Source organism: Cibotium barometz, chromosome 16, assembly GCF_041138505.1.
Source record: "Cibotium barometz isolate CiBa-2024 chromosome 16, ASM4113850v1, whole genome shotgun sequence".
Taxonomy (NCBI): Eukaryota; Viridiplantae; Streptophyta; class Polypodiopsida; order Cyatheales; family Cibotiaceae; genus Cibotium; species Cibotium barometz.
In genome coordinates this window covers 8,950,021-8,967,632 of record NC_141061.1, presented here as the reverse complement: position 1 = coordinate 8,967,632, position 17,612 = coordinate 8,950,021, and the positions used below count along the sequence as shown (strand labels likewise).

At 44.3% G+C, this 17,612-nt stretch overlaps 1 protein-coding gene across 3 annotated transcripts in view; it reads left to right on the top strand.

The window, feature by feature from the left end:
• The window catches only part of LOC147630339 (putative peptide/nitrate transporter At3g43790), a 50,092-nt gene extending 33,347 nt beyond the window's left edge, over nt 1-16,745 (top strand). For all 3 annotated transcript variants that reach the window (XM_086810192.1, XM_086810194.1, XM_086810193.1), the window contains 3 exons: nt 45-133; nt 16,163-16,206; nt 16,376-16,745. In XM_086810192.1, coding sequence (XP_086666318.1) covers nt 45-133; nt 16,163-16,206; nt 16,376-16,485 — 243 coding nt within the window. In that variant the 3' untranslated portion in view covers nt 16,486-16,745. The remainder of the gene's footprint in view (nt 1-44; nt 134-16,162; nt 16,207-16,375) is intronic.
• Nucleotides 16,746-17,612: the final 867 nt, after the last annotated feature.

Genomic DNA, 17,612 nt, shown 5'->3' with positions numbered 1-17,612 from the left:
GTGTTCATTGCTTTAGAATTTTTATAATTACAGCTTCCTCACAGGTAAGTGCACAACGAGGATTTGCAAATGGAGTTTCGACAAGTTTGATGTCACTTTTTAAAGCTATTGGGCCTACATGTGCAGGAGCAATGTAAGTAAAATTGTGGGAGCTTGTATTTGTTGTGTAAAAGTATTGTTTTATCATTAGTTATGTTGCTCATGCTATAACCGGTCTGGGGTTGAATTTCACTTAACTATTAAACAGGAATCAAGACAAAATGACAAATTGATAAACCATTGCAACAATCACACGAACAAAATAAACAAATAATAAGTTAAAGGACACCGTATTGGGCCAGAATGGGCTGACCCCCCGTTGGTAATCATATGCTACACGAGTATTTATGTACAAGCATGAGGGCGTTCGTAGGACCACCAGATTTCCACATGAAAAATAAAAGCAACATAACAAATAGTGCCCAGGTGCTCAAGGGAATGCATCCCTAAAATGCCCTTCCTCCATCACAGTCCCTCATCTCCCTATGGAGTAGGCGACATGATATTCCAAGTCAAGGTACAGAGTGCCTGGTAAGATGGATCAACCATCTAATGCTCCACACTCTCTCACCTCTGGCCGTACAGGAATCTACACATGTACTTAACCAGCCTATCCAAGACAAGAGACTCCTTGGGAGGTGATTGCTTAAAACCGACGGGCCATGTTGGTCTCCAAAGCCTAACGCTTTCCAGAGGTCCAATGCTTTCAGCGAGGTTCGGGTGGCGGCCAAGTGTGTAGGCAGCTCGGGTAGTCTTCATGTGATCAAGGTACCATCAGAGGCCACAACAGCATGTACAGCAGATCTCCACGTCAGCTGTACGACCTCTGTACGGCAAGGTAAACATGTGCTGCGGATGGCTGGCAATGATCATCAGGTCTGTATGGATGTATGGTAGGGCTACGAAAGTCTACAGCAGGTGTAGCAGGTGTGGGGAAGTCTTTAGTAGCAGGTATAGTCGTACAGTAGTGTAAGTACTATGGACAGGTGTGCAATAGCACAACAGTGTATGGCAGTGCTGCACAGCAGTATGGCAACAGCCCACATGTATGGACTGCGGGAACAGGTACATGCTGCTCTATGGGATGATGACATCAGCCATATGGACATGGTCGTACAGTACGGCAGCAGCAAAGAGGCGCCCTTCTGATCATGATGATGGCAGTGAGCTGGTGAAGAGTTTTTATGATTCAAAAAATCACAAGGGCTCCATATACATACACAAGACTCGCATAGTTGTCTCCATACGACGTACGACAGCATATCGTACGGACTCGTACGGATTTTTTCGAAAGTTTTTTTTTCCCAATTTTTTTTTTCAAAATTTATTTTTTTGGGAGTAATGGTCTTGTTTTTTCTTGTCTATGGCTGTTTGAGCTTTCCTCTGTACTGTGATGCTTCCCTCCTTTTTAAAATACTCCATATCTTGAAATTGGAAATACCCAAGTTTATAAGTAATTTTTTAAAACACACGATGAGATTCCGGTAGTTCTTCTCCACTCTTGCAAATGAGGACGCTCCGATTGCCTTGTCACAGGAGCTTAGAGAGCCCGCGTTTGATGACGAGGGCAATATCCTTAGCGCGGGTGATTTCTGCAAGCGCTCCGATGGGTAGTCTTCTGATGGAGATGATCCTAGCGAGAGCTCTGATTTTGATAGTGATCACTTCTCCATCTAGATTCTAGCCGCAACCCTCTAGCCTCCCTTTTTTGTGCACCACGTTTTGTACTTACTTCTACGGTTACATGCGCCTAGAGCACCTCGCATTGTATGACTTAGGCTTTAGCCTAACATCTATGTATGTTTTCAACTTGGTTTTAATGGAATTTTGATTTGAGTCATGTGACAACTTGTCTTCTCTTTGAAATAAAAAATACTAAAGTTTGTAAGTATTTTTTTAAAAGACCATACAATACCGTATGATAAGAAATTTTTTTATATCATACCATATTTTCCCGTACGGTATCGTACTTGACAACTATGCACAAGAGTGTCTTTTTTGGGGGGAAGTTTTAATGTGTTATTCTTTTATTAAAATAAGCTTTCCCTTAAAATTACAGAAATATGGGGCTTTGACTTATAAACTAAAAAAAGGGGTGCCCACACTTAATACTCTATAAAGTGGGCGGTAGTTTAGAATAGAGTGCCTGTGCCTACTATATAGGTATAGTGGGGAATACAATGTTTATGAGGTTTTTAACCTAAAACTAGAGAAATCCTTCATGTAGTTATGTCAAGAAACAAGACATACCACATGTCCATTTACGAGTGTCCCCATCTCATTTGGACAACATATAAACAAATCAAGCAAGTAGCAGCATCACGTACACATGCTCAAGCATAGATCCAGTATCACAAGCATACTTATGCTAGTGCAAACACACATGCAAGAAATCTCCTATTCTTATTGCTTGCACATCCATGAGCTCGTCTGAGGTTTTGAACCTAAATCTATAGGTATAGTGGGGAATACAACGTTTATGAGGTTTTTAACCTAAAACTAGAGAAATCTTTTTTCAAGACAACATGTAGCTATGTCAAGAAACAAGTCATACCGCATGTCCATTGGTTGCGTAGTTTTGGGTGCCCGTGTCTCTTCTGGAGAACATATAATCAAATAAAGCAAGCAGCAACATTGGATACACATGCTCAAGCACAAATCTAGTATAACAAGCATACTTATGCTAGTGCAAACACACATGCAAGAAATCTCCCGTTCTCAATGCTTGCACATCCATGAGCTCGTCTAACATTGGTTTGGGAATCGTACCAAGGATCCAAGAATCGTACCACTTGAGTGAAGTGCACATCGATGGATAATATTGGCCAAAAAGAACTTTTATTACCGAAAGGAAATGTTAATTCAAAGACAATTAGGAGATAATCCAAAATGGTGACACATGCTTATATTCTCTTTCAAGAATTGTACCACTTGATCTACTTGCAAGTTGCCCAGTCCAAGCCAAGCTTCGGGAATATCACCACTGGAGCCAATAGCTCCGAGAATAGTAGCATTTGACTTGACTCACATAGACTCTGTAGATCGTAACACTTGAGTCTAGTGCCACATATTTGGATAATACTGGCCAAACATAACTTTTATTACCAAAAAGAAATGTTAATACAAAGATAATTAGGGGATAATCCCAAATGGTGACATCCGACAACAAACAAACACCCCCCCCCCCGCCCCCCCGCGTGCGGCTCCTAAATAGTCCTCAACTAGAAAGCCTTCAAAAACACTTCAAGGAGCTTGGGATATTGCTGGAAGTAGTCCTCATCCAACCATTTTGCATCAATGATGTTACATGCGTGATACTTATCCTTGAGATTAGGGCCTAATTTGGCAAGGTTAGGGGGCCTTGAGATAAGGGAAAGCAAGCGGATACGTGTGGCTAAGGTTCATAATTAATAAATCCATGTGAATTGGCCATTTATGACTAGATGGTTATGTATATAGCAGCAGTTATCACTATATAAGTGAGGTGTGGGTTATCATGAGGGGTTGACAGTTGGTGAGTGCCTGGACCAAGAGTAGTCATACTCTTTGTAACCGGCCAATGATACTTCCGAAGGTAGGAGAGGCACATGCAACGCCCTGTATCTGGCCTTCAGTAGCCCGGGGGGAGGTGATGATATTATAACATGCCAAACAATACAAAATAGCAGCAGAATAAATAAATCACAAAACTTCACAAAGATAAACGTGAGAGAGATGAGTAAGGGAGGGGATCGAGATTGCTCCTGCACAAGAGAAGTTGTTGGCCCCAAAAGCCACGATTTGCGCCCTCGCAGGTATTGCTTTATTAATTCAACAAGCCTACACAAGAGCCAGTTCTCTTCTCGAGACTCTAGCCCTCTAGTAGGATGATTACAAAGTGACCCCATGGGTTCCTTCTATACAAACTAGAGCAAGTTTGCTTTTCCCCAGAATCTTAAACCTGCCTTACACCGCACCTCCGGGTCAATGATGTTCAATCCTCCCTCTCGCTTCGGCATAATAATTGTATCCCAAGCCACTCTTGCCTTGGTGTGTACAATGCCATCTAATCTTGACCAAAGGAAGTTCAAAATAAGCCGACGAAGTTGACCGATGCATCCCTTACGGAACACCTAGCACGACGTGACAAACCAAGTAGTCGTCGTGAGCAACACTTGGTTTGCTACCAAGGCTCTAGAGGCCAAATCACGCTTCTTGCTACTCCAATGATGAAGTTTGCTTTTATACCGAGGTACTCTCTTGAAGCTGCTGGAAGGATGCAAGGCTCCGACAGATGCTTCTCTCCTGCTCTCTGAAGCCAGCTAGTCTACTCTGTGCGGCCTCTTGCGCAACAAATTCTTGATCTTTCCAAGGCTTGTGTTGTCCAAAGCTCTTGTGGCTGACCCAATGTGGAAATCTAGATTCTCCCAAATCTCCTACAAATCTAAATCCTGAATGAGGCAGTCTAGGATCCAGGTGCTCAAATGTATGTCCTGCCTCTATGGGCCCTCTAGGGCGAGAATGATGGGTGCATGATTGGAGAAAATAGTGTCTTCTAGAATACCAACCATGCCACCTCATCCACAAGCCCACTCATCCACATAAAACCGGTCTAATCTTGAAAGGTTGGGGCCTGTACTCCTCTTGTCGGATCTTGAGAAGCACAGACTCCTGGGGGCTACGTTTGAGCTCTAGTAAATGCCAAGAGTCTTGTCCCCTCAAAGCTAGAATCAACTCCTCCCAGGTCGAGTACTCCATGCCACCTCCTAGTCTATCCTCTGCGGTCTCTTAACATCTTGAAATCACCACCCATGTCCCAAAAATCGGCCTATGGGAGGGATTGACAGACAGTGCTCCAGAAAGTGGCTTTGCCTGCTGCTATGGTGTTTGGTGCATAGAGATTCAGGAAGCCCACTTTGTCCTCTCCAATCCCAACAAGATCACCCATTGAGCTCTCCTAGTGACAATGGTGCCTGAATTGATCATTGCGTGGGTAAGAATTGCTTGCTGCTGTGACGGAAATGCATACCCCACCCTAGATCCCGGAGGGGCCAAAAGCATGGGACCAAAAGGTGTGACTCTTGCCTTGAAGAATCTTCTTGCAAAGACAGTGGGTAGGGCCCTCGGTTAGATGATGCTCCTGGAGGAAGAGAATGTCCATGGGTCCACCAACTACAGCTCTATGAAGCTCCTCTCTGAGGATCCCGTGCCTTTGCAAACATTGCGGTCCTCCCAAACCCTGAATACTCCATGAGACAATCCGCATAACTAAGAACGGTGGGAGTTGGAACTGCCCTCCTTAAAGAGTCTTGAGTGTGGGTTTGGATGGAGAGTAATCACTATCTGTCCTCGGGTGAAGCCTTGCCAGGTGGGCATGACTCCTGCCCTCCATGTGGAGCCACTCTGTCAGGGCCCTAGAATATGCAATGGTGGGAGAGCACGCATTGGAGAGGCAACGATGGTCATCGCTATAGGCTTTGAGAAACCCTGGATAAAGAGACGAATTGAGCTAGCCTGCTGCCTCCTCTGTGGGTTAGGTGCAAGCGGTGGGCATGCTCTTGTGAGGCGGATTTTTAAATATTTTTTTTGGGAGGGGGGGGGGGAGCGGGCCTGTCGGAGACTCTAATGTGTCAGAGGGCCTTACGGGAACTTGGAAGCCTAGAGATGGATCACGATGATGTAACGGTCTCCAGAAAGCGAGGGAGGTCCCTGGGTCCTGCAATGTGACGGGGGGCGGGGGCATCACTGTCGGGGGGCTGCAATGATAAGTGCTCATAATGGTTCTCTAACGTATCTTCTTGAGGCCCACTGTCGTTATGCGTTGGGAGTCCGACGGTGGGTCCGTTGTGAATCAGCGGCCTCCCACTCTCTTGCACCAGGATCCTCAAGGGCCGGAGCTTGGGGGCCAGGACTCCCCCAAGCTCCCTGATGAGGAGCTGTGCTGGAACGCTCTCTTGGACTGATAGCACGGACAAGCTCTAGCAAGGTGTCCCATGTGACGGTAAATGAAGCATTGTTTGGGAAGCCCAGAGTACTCAACTCCTTGCAAAATAGGAGCTCCACAGAGGCATGGAAGCGATATGACATGAGGAATTGTCTCCGTAGAGGCTATCTAGATGTGAAGAGAGGTGGGAGGGGTGCATGTAGTAGCTTCAGCTCGCTAGCTTGAGACTAGTTGGATTTAGCAAGCATCAAGGCCGATTTCGCTGATATTTACGTTGCTCTTGATATGTCTTGTGGTCTTCCGTTGAGTCAATCGGTAGATCATAAGAGGATTTGATTTGCCTTACAAGACAAGTGAGCTGGAGGAGGAGAAGATTGCACGACAGTTCGTCGGAATATCTCAAGATGGGAAATATTCGCCAAAGTATATATCTTTGGGAAGCTCCTATGCTTTTGAAGCACAAGAAGCATGGGAGTTGGCTGATGTTCGTGAATATAAAAAGTTGAATAAAGTTACAATAAAGAATAGGTATCCCTTCCCCAAAAATGACGATTTGATAGATAGGTTATAGAGTGCTACCTACTATTTTTTCAAAGATGTACCTTCTTGGTTATCACTAGATACGTGAATGGGAGAGAATTAGGGATAGGTTTTCATGTGGGAGACAAACACACAGAGAGAAGAAGAGAGAGAGAGAATTGTGGGGATAAGTCAACTCATAGGAATGAGTGTGTGACTCCCCTATCACACATGTATATTGCACTAGTACACATAGTGCACTTAGTACTTTTAATGTACTAAGTGTACTATGTACTATAACTTATGGGCTTGTACACACTATAAGGGTGGGCATAATGCCTTTACCCCAACAATCTCCCACTTAAAGGCAAAGTGCCCTTAAGTAAAGGAAAAGAAAAATCAGCATGTACATGATAATATACAAGGCCATATCAAGGCTGAAACTGGCCTCATCCAATGCCCATCAAGTGTCTGCAATGAGTAAACCGCTCTGGAGGCAAACTCTTTGTCAACAGATCAGCAGGGTTGTCATCCGTATGAATCTTAACAAGCTGAATTTGCTTGTTCTCTATCACCTCTCTGATGAAGTGATACTTCACATCCACATGCTTCGTCTTTGCATGAAAGACAGGGTTCTTTGCCAACTGGATGGCACTTTGACTGTCACAATGCAACAATGGAATATCCCCTGTATAGCCCAAATCAACCCCACTAACCGAGATAGCCATAATGCCTTCTTGCAAGCCTCTGTGGTTCAATATACTCGGCCTGTGTAGTAGATAAGGCAGTGCACTTCTGCATCCTGGATATCCATGACACAGCACCTCCTGTGAATGTAAACACATAACCGGTAGTAGACTTCCGGTTATCTGGATGATCGGCATAATCCGAATCCGTGTAACCATGCACTAATGCATCCTGTTTGCCAAAACAAATGCACATATCCTGTGTGCCCTTCAGGTATCTCATGACACCTTTCACTGCTTCCCAATGCTTCTTGCCAGGTTTGGCCATGTATCTAGAAACCACTCCCACTGCAAATGCAATGTCCGGCCTAGTAGCAACCATGGCATACATGAGACTGCCACAAGCTGAAGCATACGGAATCTTGGCCATATCAGCCCTATCACTGTCCGACTGTGGGCTGTCCTTAGCACTGAGTTTCACATATGGAGGCAAAGGAGTACTAGTCTTCTTCCCCCCATCCATATTGAACCTCTGCAAAACTTTGCCAATGTATTCCTTCTGAGACAAATACAACACATGCTGATTTCTGTCCTGAAGTATCCGCATACCCAAAATGTGATTTGCATCACCCAAATCCTTCATATCAAAGATCTGATGCAGCCTCTTTTTCAAGGCATCCATCTCTTTACGAGATTTCTCGGCAATCAACATATCATCAACATACAAGATGAGGATCAATAGACTGCCATCCAAAGCTTTCTTGGTGTATAAGCAATGATCTATGTCACTCCTCCTGAAATCCTGGGATTTCATGAATGTATCAAATTTATGATACCATTCCCTTGGTGCCTGTTTGAGCCCATAAAGACTCTTTTTCAGCTTGCATACAAGCTTCTCCTTTCCATTCACTGCATAACCCTCTGGCTGTTGCATATATATCTCCTCATGAAGATCACTGTGAAAAAAAGCAGTCTTCACATCCATCTGAATCAAATCCAGATCATCATGAGCAACCAAAGCTAATATAGCTCTAAGTGTGGTCATTTTGACCACTGGAAAGAAGATCTCATCAAAGTCCACACCATATTTCTGCTTGAAGCCCTTAGCCACTAACCTGGCTTTGTATCTTGGCTTTGCATCAGGTGCAACTTTGAGCCTGTAAACCCACTTGCATGGCAAAACCTTCTTGCCTGCAGGCAAATGCACCAACTTCCATGTTCCATTTTTGTGCAGAGAATCCATCTCTGACTTCATAGCACGCTCCCAAAGAGCCTTGTCTACCCTCTGCAAAGCCTCCTTATAACATGAGGGCTCCCCACAGTCAGTGAGCATCAAGTAGTCAACCCCTGGAACAAACCTGTCAGGGGCTCTGGAGGGTCTAGTGGACCTCCATACCCAATGACCATCATTTGCAGGTTGCTGTCCAGTCTGCATATCACCTATTGGTGGCTCCTGTTCCATGCCATAAGGCTGAAATATCATGCCCGGTATTTCCTCTAACTGTGGTATATCCAAAGGGATATCTTCTGCCATCTCTGGCTGTCCATTTGGACCATTTTCAGCACCATTTAAGGGCTGGTTTTGCTGCTGTAATGGCTGATTTACAGCCCTTGGTTGTTGTCCATGATGTCCATCATCATCAAAGATGACTCTGCCAGGCGGCTCCTGTTGCCTTGTAGGCTCCTTATACATGCATGTTTCATAAAAAATGACATCATTGCTGCGTATAATCTTTCTATTTACGGGATCCCAAAGTCTATACCCCATTTCACCTCTGTCACCATATCCTAGGAATATGCATTTGTGAGACTTAGGATCAAGTTTGGTATGCATTTCCCTGCGTATGTGCACGTACGCAACGCAACCAAACACTTTCAAGTGCTTGTATGACGGAGGCTTCCCTGTCCATACTTCCTCTGGCACTTTCCCACCAAGCCTCGTGTTAGGTGACCTGTTTATAAAATGAACGGCTGTCATAACAGCTTCAGCCCAAAAACCATGAGGTAATGCAACATGTGACAACATAGAACGGACCTTCTCCTGTATGGTCCTGTTCATCCTCTCTGCTGTCCTGTTTTGTGGAGGATCATAAGGAGTAGAGAGCTCCCTCTTGATGCCTTTAGCATCACAAAAGTCCTGAAACTGTCTGGACATATACTCTCCACCATTGTCGGAACGCAAAGCCTTCAGTGTTTTGCCAGTTTGATTCTCAACAAGAGCAACAAACTTCTGAAACACTACCTAGGTCATCGGGTTCCAAACACTATATGTGCATAGATTTCGAGTGAATCCAGAAGGTGTTGGATTGCCCATTTGCTCAGATTGTGAGGCAACTTCAGGCATTTCTAGGATTCACTGAGGAAGTTAGTGAGGGATTATTCGAATTTGATTGTTTCTTTTGTAGATATGTAGGTTGGACCATGACATGAGGTGGAGGTTTAGTTGCAGAGTAAGATTGAGATTGGGGAAGGATTGATCACCATGACTCAACCTTATGGCTTAAAGGAGATTTTATATGTGGTATATCCCCTTTGCATGGGTAGGATCTACAACATGTAGAGTTTCCCAATGTATCTATATTTCTGACCTGGTAAATACGATTCCTGATGGGATAGTTAATCTAGGATCATGGGGAAGGAAGGCATAGTGGGCAAAACTTATGCAAGATTTTGACATGGAAATAAAGTATAAGAAAGGTAGTTTGAACCCATGATCAAGGGAAGGCATAGTGGGCAAAACTTATGCAAGATTTTGACATCGAAATAATGTATAGAGAGGATACTTTGAATCGGGTTACAGATTCCTTAAATAGGATTGGGGAGGTAAATCTTTCGAGTTTCATTGAGGTTAGTGCTAACTTATATATTCCTTGTGAGGGCTATGTCAGACTATGGATATTCTAGTTAGTATAGGGAGCATGTCCAAGGGGGGATCTCTATAGTTTCAAACAAGGACTTAGGTGTCTTACCACTTGTTAGGGTGGCTAGTAGTTAGTATTTTATTTGGAACAGGTTGTTCTAGGACTATAGAGTTTGTGTATCAGGTAATGTTGAGGCGAGGAGAGAGCTCTTGTTGAAATGCCATGACACTCCTACAACAGGACATCCGGGGATACAACTAACTTATGATTCGGTAAAATGGCCTAAGTTAAGGCAGAAGTCCAAAGCTGTGTAGTGAAATGTCATCAATGTGAGGTGAATGAGGTTCAACACCTTAGGACTAGAGAGTTATTCCATCCTTCGGAGATTTCCTTTTGACAGATGGGAAAGTGTATCCATGGGTTTTCTATTGTTGGATTGCCATGGACTAGCAGAGGGCATGATGCTATCTGGGTGGTGTTAGACAGGCTGATGAAGATGGCTAGATTTCACTGAGGAAGTCAGTGAGGGATTATTCAAATTTGACTGTTTCTTTTGTAGATCTGTAGGTTGGACCATGACATGAGGTAGAGGTTTACTTGCATCAAGATTGAGATTGGGGAAGGATTGATCACCTTGACTCAATCTCATGGAAATAAAGTATTGGAAAGGTAGTTTGAACCCATGATCAAGGGAAGGCATAGTGGGCGAACTTATGCAAGATTTTGACATCGAAATAATGTATAGAAAGGATAGTTTGAATCAGGTTACAGTTTCATTAAATATGGTTTAAAGGAGATTTTATATGTGGTATATCCACTTGGCATGGAACGCTAGGATCTACAACATGTAGAATTTCCTGATGTATCTATATTTTTGACCTAGTATATACGATTCCTAATGGGATGGATCACGGGGAAGGCATAATGGGCAAAACTTATGCAAGATTTTGACATGGAAATAGAGTATAGGAAAGGTAGTTTGAACCCATGATCAAGGAAAGGCATAGTGGGTAGAACATATGCAAGATTTTGACATCGAAATAATGTATAGAAAGGATAGTTTGAATCAGGTTACAGATTCCTTAAATATGATTGGGGAGGTAAATTTTTTGAGTTTCATGGAGGTTAGCAGACTGATGGACATTCCAGTCGGTATAGGGAGCTGTCCATGAGGATCTCTATAGTTTCAAACAAGGAATCAGAGTCTGTGAGGTAGGTGGAGTAAATGCGAAGAGATTATCCAAACCTCAGACTATGCGGTGAGCTTGATGAGGATGATAACCGCTCTGGAGGATGAGGGAACTGCAAGCAGGGTAAATCTTTTGAGTTTCATCAAGGTTAGTAGACTGATGGACATTCCAGTCGGTATAGGGAGCTGTCCATGAGGATCTCTATAGTTTCAAACAAGAAATCAGAGTCTGTGAGGTAGGTGGAGTAAATGCGAAGAGATTATCCAAACCTCAGACTATGCGGTGAGCTTGATGAGGATGATAACTGCTCTGGAGGATGAGGGAACTGCAAGCAGGGTAGATCTCCTATAGAAATATCTTGAGCACTGTAAGAGAACGGAGAGTTGGAAAGCTCAATGCGCTCTGCACTATCACCTCGATCAACGCGGTAGGTGACCTTATGTGGAGAATGCAAAGTAGGTGTGGGAAGAGAGGGCTCCTTGGAAGCGATGGTTGAAGCAGTGAAGTGTGGTGACCACCATAGTAGTAGGAGGGTTAGTTGGGAGGGATTCAGATGACGACCTGCTTCCCGCGTGTAGTGGTGGAGAAGTGGTGACATTGCCGTGGCCCAGGCGCAAGGTAGGGAAGGGGGGGACTTGTTGGCAAGGATGGGGATGAGTGAGGTGGAGAGGGTGGAGACCGTTGTAGGCGAGTAGGCGAGGATTGTAGGCAGCTAGATGATGCCATGCCGCGAACCCTGGGGGTGGAAATAGGATTGGAGTGGAGTGGAAAGGGGGGAAGAGGTGGTGACTGAGGGGATGGTAGGGGTGGCGAAGGGGGTGGTGAGGCGGGATGACCTCGGGGGATCCTATTGCACCTGAGAGCAGATGCAGGATGACGGGGGAGAAGAACGGTAAGGCTGGCGGGGTGGCGGCAAGGAGGAAAGTGTAGTGGGGGGCTGTTGTAGGAGGTAGGTGAGAAAATGACCAAAAGACCAAATGAATGATACAATGTCAGGCTGGTTGAGCTGAGCCCGAAATCGGTGGCAATGGAGGTGGATGGATTCAGGAAAGATAGAGGACGTGTCAAGCAATCCCTGAATACACACAAGTCCCAGACGAAGAGCAACACACACCTCTTCCAAGAACATCATCCTGTGCATCTTAACTTGATCCTCTGCATCCCAATCTCGTAAACAAGGCCTACAATCCATGATGAGAGAGAGAACAAAATCCACGCACCAGGGCCTGTAGTCCACTAAGAGAGAGAAAGAGAAACCGATCTCTAGTCTCCACCCGTGCTTCCATCATTGGCCGTGCATTCCTCTACTCGCAAAGAGAAGATGAGAGAGAAGACTGTTCTCTGAATTTTGGTCCACGCTGCAGAACACTACCCGCCTGGCTACTTCCACACATGCAGTCACCTGCCTCCCACCTGACACCCACCTGGCTGCAGAGAATCTCTTGCTTGACGCCTGCCTGGCTGCCCGTTGCCGCCCAACTGGCTGCCCGTTGCTGCCCGCCTGGCCGCCAGTTGCTGGCTGTAGCCCAGCCGCCTGGTGCCCCTTTGCTGGCTGCAGCCCGCCTGGCTGTAGCCCATGCGCAGCCTGCAGTGCCCACCTGTACCACACGTACGCGCAGCCCACGACTCCATACGGCGACCTGCCCCAAGGTGATACGCTTGTATATACCACGTGCCAGCGTGATCGCTCAAGGGGGTGCGCCTTACTCCATGCACCACCTTTCGCCTTTTTTTTATAAGGAGGCGATTCGCTTTTTCTCAAAAAACGCCAAAAGCAAAGATTAAAAACGCATGCCTCCAATAATAATATTTTTAAGTCATCAAAGGTTTTAAAAACCTTATAAACTCAAAACTCCCTTTTGTCCCCTTTCACACTTGGGCTTGGTAGAGGAAACAATTAGGAAAAGGGGAGAGCAAAGAGAGCGTGAGGCAATGGCACGAAGACATAAAAAGAAAGCGGCTTCAAGAAGAAGGGAGGCGAGTATGAAGGTGGCAACATTAGGGCTTCTCAGAACCCAACACTATGCCCAACCAATCCTGCCACAAGGCCGGTTCCAGTACACACTGGACAAACACATGATAACGATTGGCCCAGGCAGCCATACCATGTGATAAAAAACATAGCTTTTGGCTGTCCACACAAGCCCCAAATCCCTCCAAATATAATTAGAAACTCTGCCCTCATAATTAGGAATCCCATGTGTGACATCGTGACCTGGAAAGTTTTATCTTAGACGCGGAGGTACATGGGTATTTACAGGTCTTCTCTCACAAATCTATATTGCTATAAAAGTGACTATTTTAGCATATGTTATGAAGATGTTATATAATTCTTTACCTATTTTTCTCACATGTTTTCTCACCAATGTGCATGATAGATATATTCTCAATGTATTACCTTGGTCTTGTAGACCCTTGTGGTAACATCTTTTGTAAGATAATTTCCTTTTCCTTCTGGGGACCTAATCTTAGTGAGGCAATGTGGAAGAGCATAGAGAGACTTCAGCTGATGATGCTGTCACATATGATTAGGAGTAAGCCATTTGTGTCACATGAGATTGTGCTAGCAGAGTTTGGAGCCGCCCCTTCGGTCATTGATGCCATGTTTCAGACCATCTGGCATCACTTATAGTCCTCTCCTGAGATTGCCCCTTGCAGGTACATTGGGGTGGACATGCAGATTGCGGTACTCTCATCAGTTGGTTGACTGGTTTGATGAGCACGGCCTCTGGATGGGCTGCCTTCCTCCCTTTGAGCACAGCTTGGATTCTCCGTTTTTGGTTTTCTCATGGAAAAAGATCAACCGTCTCATTTGGCTCGACTGTGGTACTCTCAAATGGTTGACTGGTTTGATGGGCACGACCTCTGGATGAACTGCCTTCCTCCCTTCCCAGTACAGCTTGGATTCTTTGTTTTTGGATCTTTCATGGCAAGAGATCAACCTTGTGATTCGGTTGCACTTGCACACAAGTCAGGACATGGGTCTCCACCAGCGCTAACCACGAAACCTTAGTTTTACATACCATTTTTTGACACTTTAAGAGGATGGGTTGATTGAGGGCCCAGGGTACTTACAGATGCACATGTGGCATAGTTGTTAGGTACGAAGGTATCAAAAACGGTACCGGTACAGGCTTTTTATTTCGGAAAAATAAGTTCAATGGAGGTACAATCCACTTTTAAAAACACTTGAAAAGTGGATAGTTATACACATTTGGGTATCATCGGCGACCCAGAGCCCGAGCACCGTATGGTCAGCACCCTCTAGGATCCTTCGCATAGGTGACCTAGCGCTTCACTCATAGGCCACTTCCTTGGTCCCTCATCCACCGTACTACCGGAAGCTCACCATTTAAATCGAACCGAGGCTGGTCAAGACCTCGGCGGACCTTGCTACGCAAGATGTCCTCCGTTGACTCTCCGTCAGCTGTTGCAACTTTATCAGATTAGGTCTCCACACGACCTCATTCACAAGACGGTCAAAATGCTTCTCCAGCATTCTTGACATAAAACAGTTATTTAAAAACAGGTCATATATAATGAACTCTCGTCTTTCCACATCAATCCACATTACTTAATCCACATCCATTTCATATTTTAAAAAAACCGGCCTAAAAAAAACAGTTTCGCATTAGTTTCGCTTGCATAGTTTCGTACCGTACTGTATTTTACGTACCTCATGAGCGGGACGAGTTTCGCAGACAACTAAGCCATGTGGCATACCATGTGGATAGCGATTGGCCAGCTAAGGGTATCTTCTCATCCCCTTAGGATCGAGTCTGGCAGAGCCGAGGGCATCCCACGAGATGCACATATATGCAGAGTATGCATCACTGTTGAGGTGGAGGACAAGGAGCACTATTTGTTTAGATGCCCACCTTAGTATGAGATCCTAGGGAAATTTCATTCTCTTCTGGGACTGATTCAGCCCCCTCTCATGGGTCACGCAGTATGAGAACCCCTGTTTCGAGGGGAATGACCTTGGAGAGAGCCATCCAGCTCATCAGGGCTAGACGCCCACGACCACAAGGACTACGTCGATGCTCCTGCCTTTACATGGACAGGGGTCATGCTGAGGCAAAGCACAGACAGAGCCAGCGAGGCGCCTCCCAAACCTCCATCATAGATTTCTTTGGGTCACAGACACCAACTATAGTGTCCTGACGAGAGCAGCAGCAGGACCAACCAAGTTCACAACAGCCTACATGGATGCATGATCCTCTAGCCCAATGTACACAGGGTGTCCTGAGGCAGGCGCCCCAGATGTGAGGCCTCATCCCTCCACCCTGCAGCTGCCGATCCAGGATATCCTTCGACAACATGGCGAGTTCCCATCATCGAGGGGAGATGCTATGACTGTTTTGCGTTCTATTCTGGAGGAGGATGGTATCAATGTATGACCATACAGTGTCACATCATCTAGCTTCACATGGATACCTAGGCTTATGTAGCTAGTTTGGTACAGTTTTTTTTTTTTGGGGGTCCAGATTCATCATGTATACATTGTGCTTTTTGGTCTCATAGACCCTCTTGGGTCTTTTGAAGACATTAATGTATCTTTCTTTCTCTCCTGTGTGCACTCTCGCTTTTTTTAGGGGTTTGAGCCATCCAAGGGAACCAAGACATTTGTTAGGTGGAGTCATCATTGCCAATTATCAGGTGCAGTTGTGTCCATGGGTTGTTCCAAAAATGTGTATTCTTGGAACAAAAGCTGTGCATAAGCTCATCTGTCACTTGTTATTGATCGTACTCTATTGAACTTAATGTTCATCTTGTCAGTGCAATACAGGTGGTCTATATGCTTCACAAATTGGTAGAAATATTTGTTTGCTCATGCAGCCACAATATGCAGTTATGGTACACATAACAACATATAGGGCATGAATTCGGTTTGATGGCTTACAAGCTTTTATGTATCCATAACTTTTTGAAAATGGATTACAGATTTTCTTGGGCTCAGGAACGGTTGGATGCATCTTTTCTTCCAGGTTTGTTTACTTATTTTCCTTCACCTTTTGCACCCACATACTGTTATAATACAATGCAAGCCTAGATGTTGAGGCATTGTATGTATTTTCTATTGGAATGTTGTTTTGCTTGATCATCCTCATTGTTGACCTCGATGCTTTTTGACATTTAAAGTTGCTTGTGTTACAGGCATGTGGATGGTGTTTTCAATTTTGAGCATCCTCTCCTTCATCGCGGTTGTGGCCACTTTTGAGCCATTTCTACCACGCTCTCTTAACAACCCCCTACTTGAAGAGTGATAAGTCAGCTTTCAAGCCAGTTTACAGGTATACAATTTTTTTTCATAATATGCATAATACAAACAGTAATTGCTGTCCATTCTCATTATTGGAATGGCAGCACTCATCAGATCCATGTGTTTGACATGGCCTTTTTGTAAGCACCCCGTAAGCATACAACATAAGATTTCCATCACAAACATAAACATATATTTGGGTGCTATTTTATTCTTGAATCAACTCGAGAAGCACGTAATTTTTATATAAAATTAAATTTAAAATTAGAAAGCTTTGAATTTTTAGGCACTTAGAATGTGAAGACACAACTGAGAGTCTTTACAGACAAATCCATGAGGTTGGATGGGGGAGATCCCTCACCATTTAGGGTCAGGCGGGCGAGATTTCTCTTTTTCACCCTAAATTCACCATACAAGTTTGTAGGTTTGTTTTTAACTATGCATCTCTATAGCCCTTCTTTGTGAACAAGTTAGGTTTTAAAAGAACAACTAAAAGAAAATTGTCTAGACAAAAACTGTCGATGCATTTTCACTTCTAGTCAATTTACAACCTTCACCTATATAGCTCTGTGCACCGGGCCAAATTAGCTCGAAAGGTGAAGTGATCCTGAAAGCCATTGTTTTTTTAAAAACATAATCTAATCTAAGAGAGTTCTCATTGAGAAGAAATGATATGTGGCGACGGTTTGATTTGATTGTGCTGCATAACTTGCTTGTTATATCCCTCCTTGAGTCCCCTCTCTTCCATATTGTTGTACTGCCTAAAGGTTGGTTTAGTAAACATTTCTTAACATCTCTAAACAATATTCAACATTGATTCATGATGTTCATATGTATAGGGGTGCAGTGTAAAACCAAGGAAAGTCTAGTTATATAATATTCGTTCTTGATTCATGATGTTTTTATGTATAGGGGTGTAATGTAAAAGCAACGAAGGTCTAGTTATGTAACATTGGTTCTTGATAGATCTATCTATACCTCAAATGGCTATTTCAAGATTTTTATGATGAGTCCAAATGTAGGATGGTATCTTCTAAGGTGCTTAATTTTCTTGCTATTGTGATTATGAGATTATGCTTAGCTTAGTTGTTTAGTTTCTCATCTTGTAATAGGTGTAACTTGGACATGTTG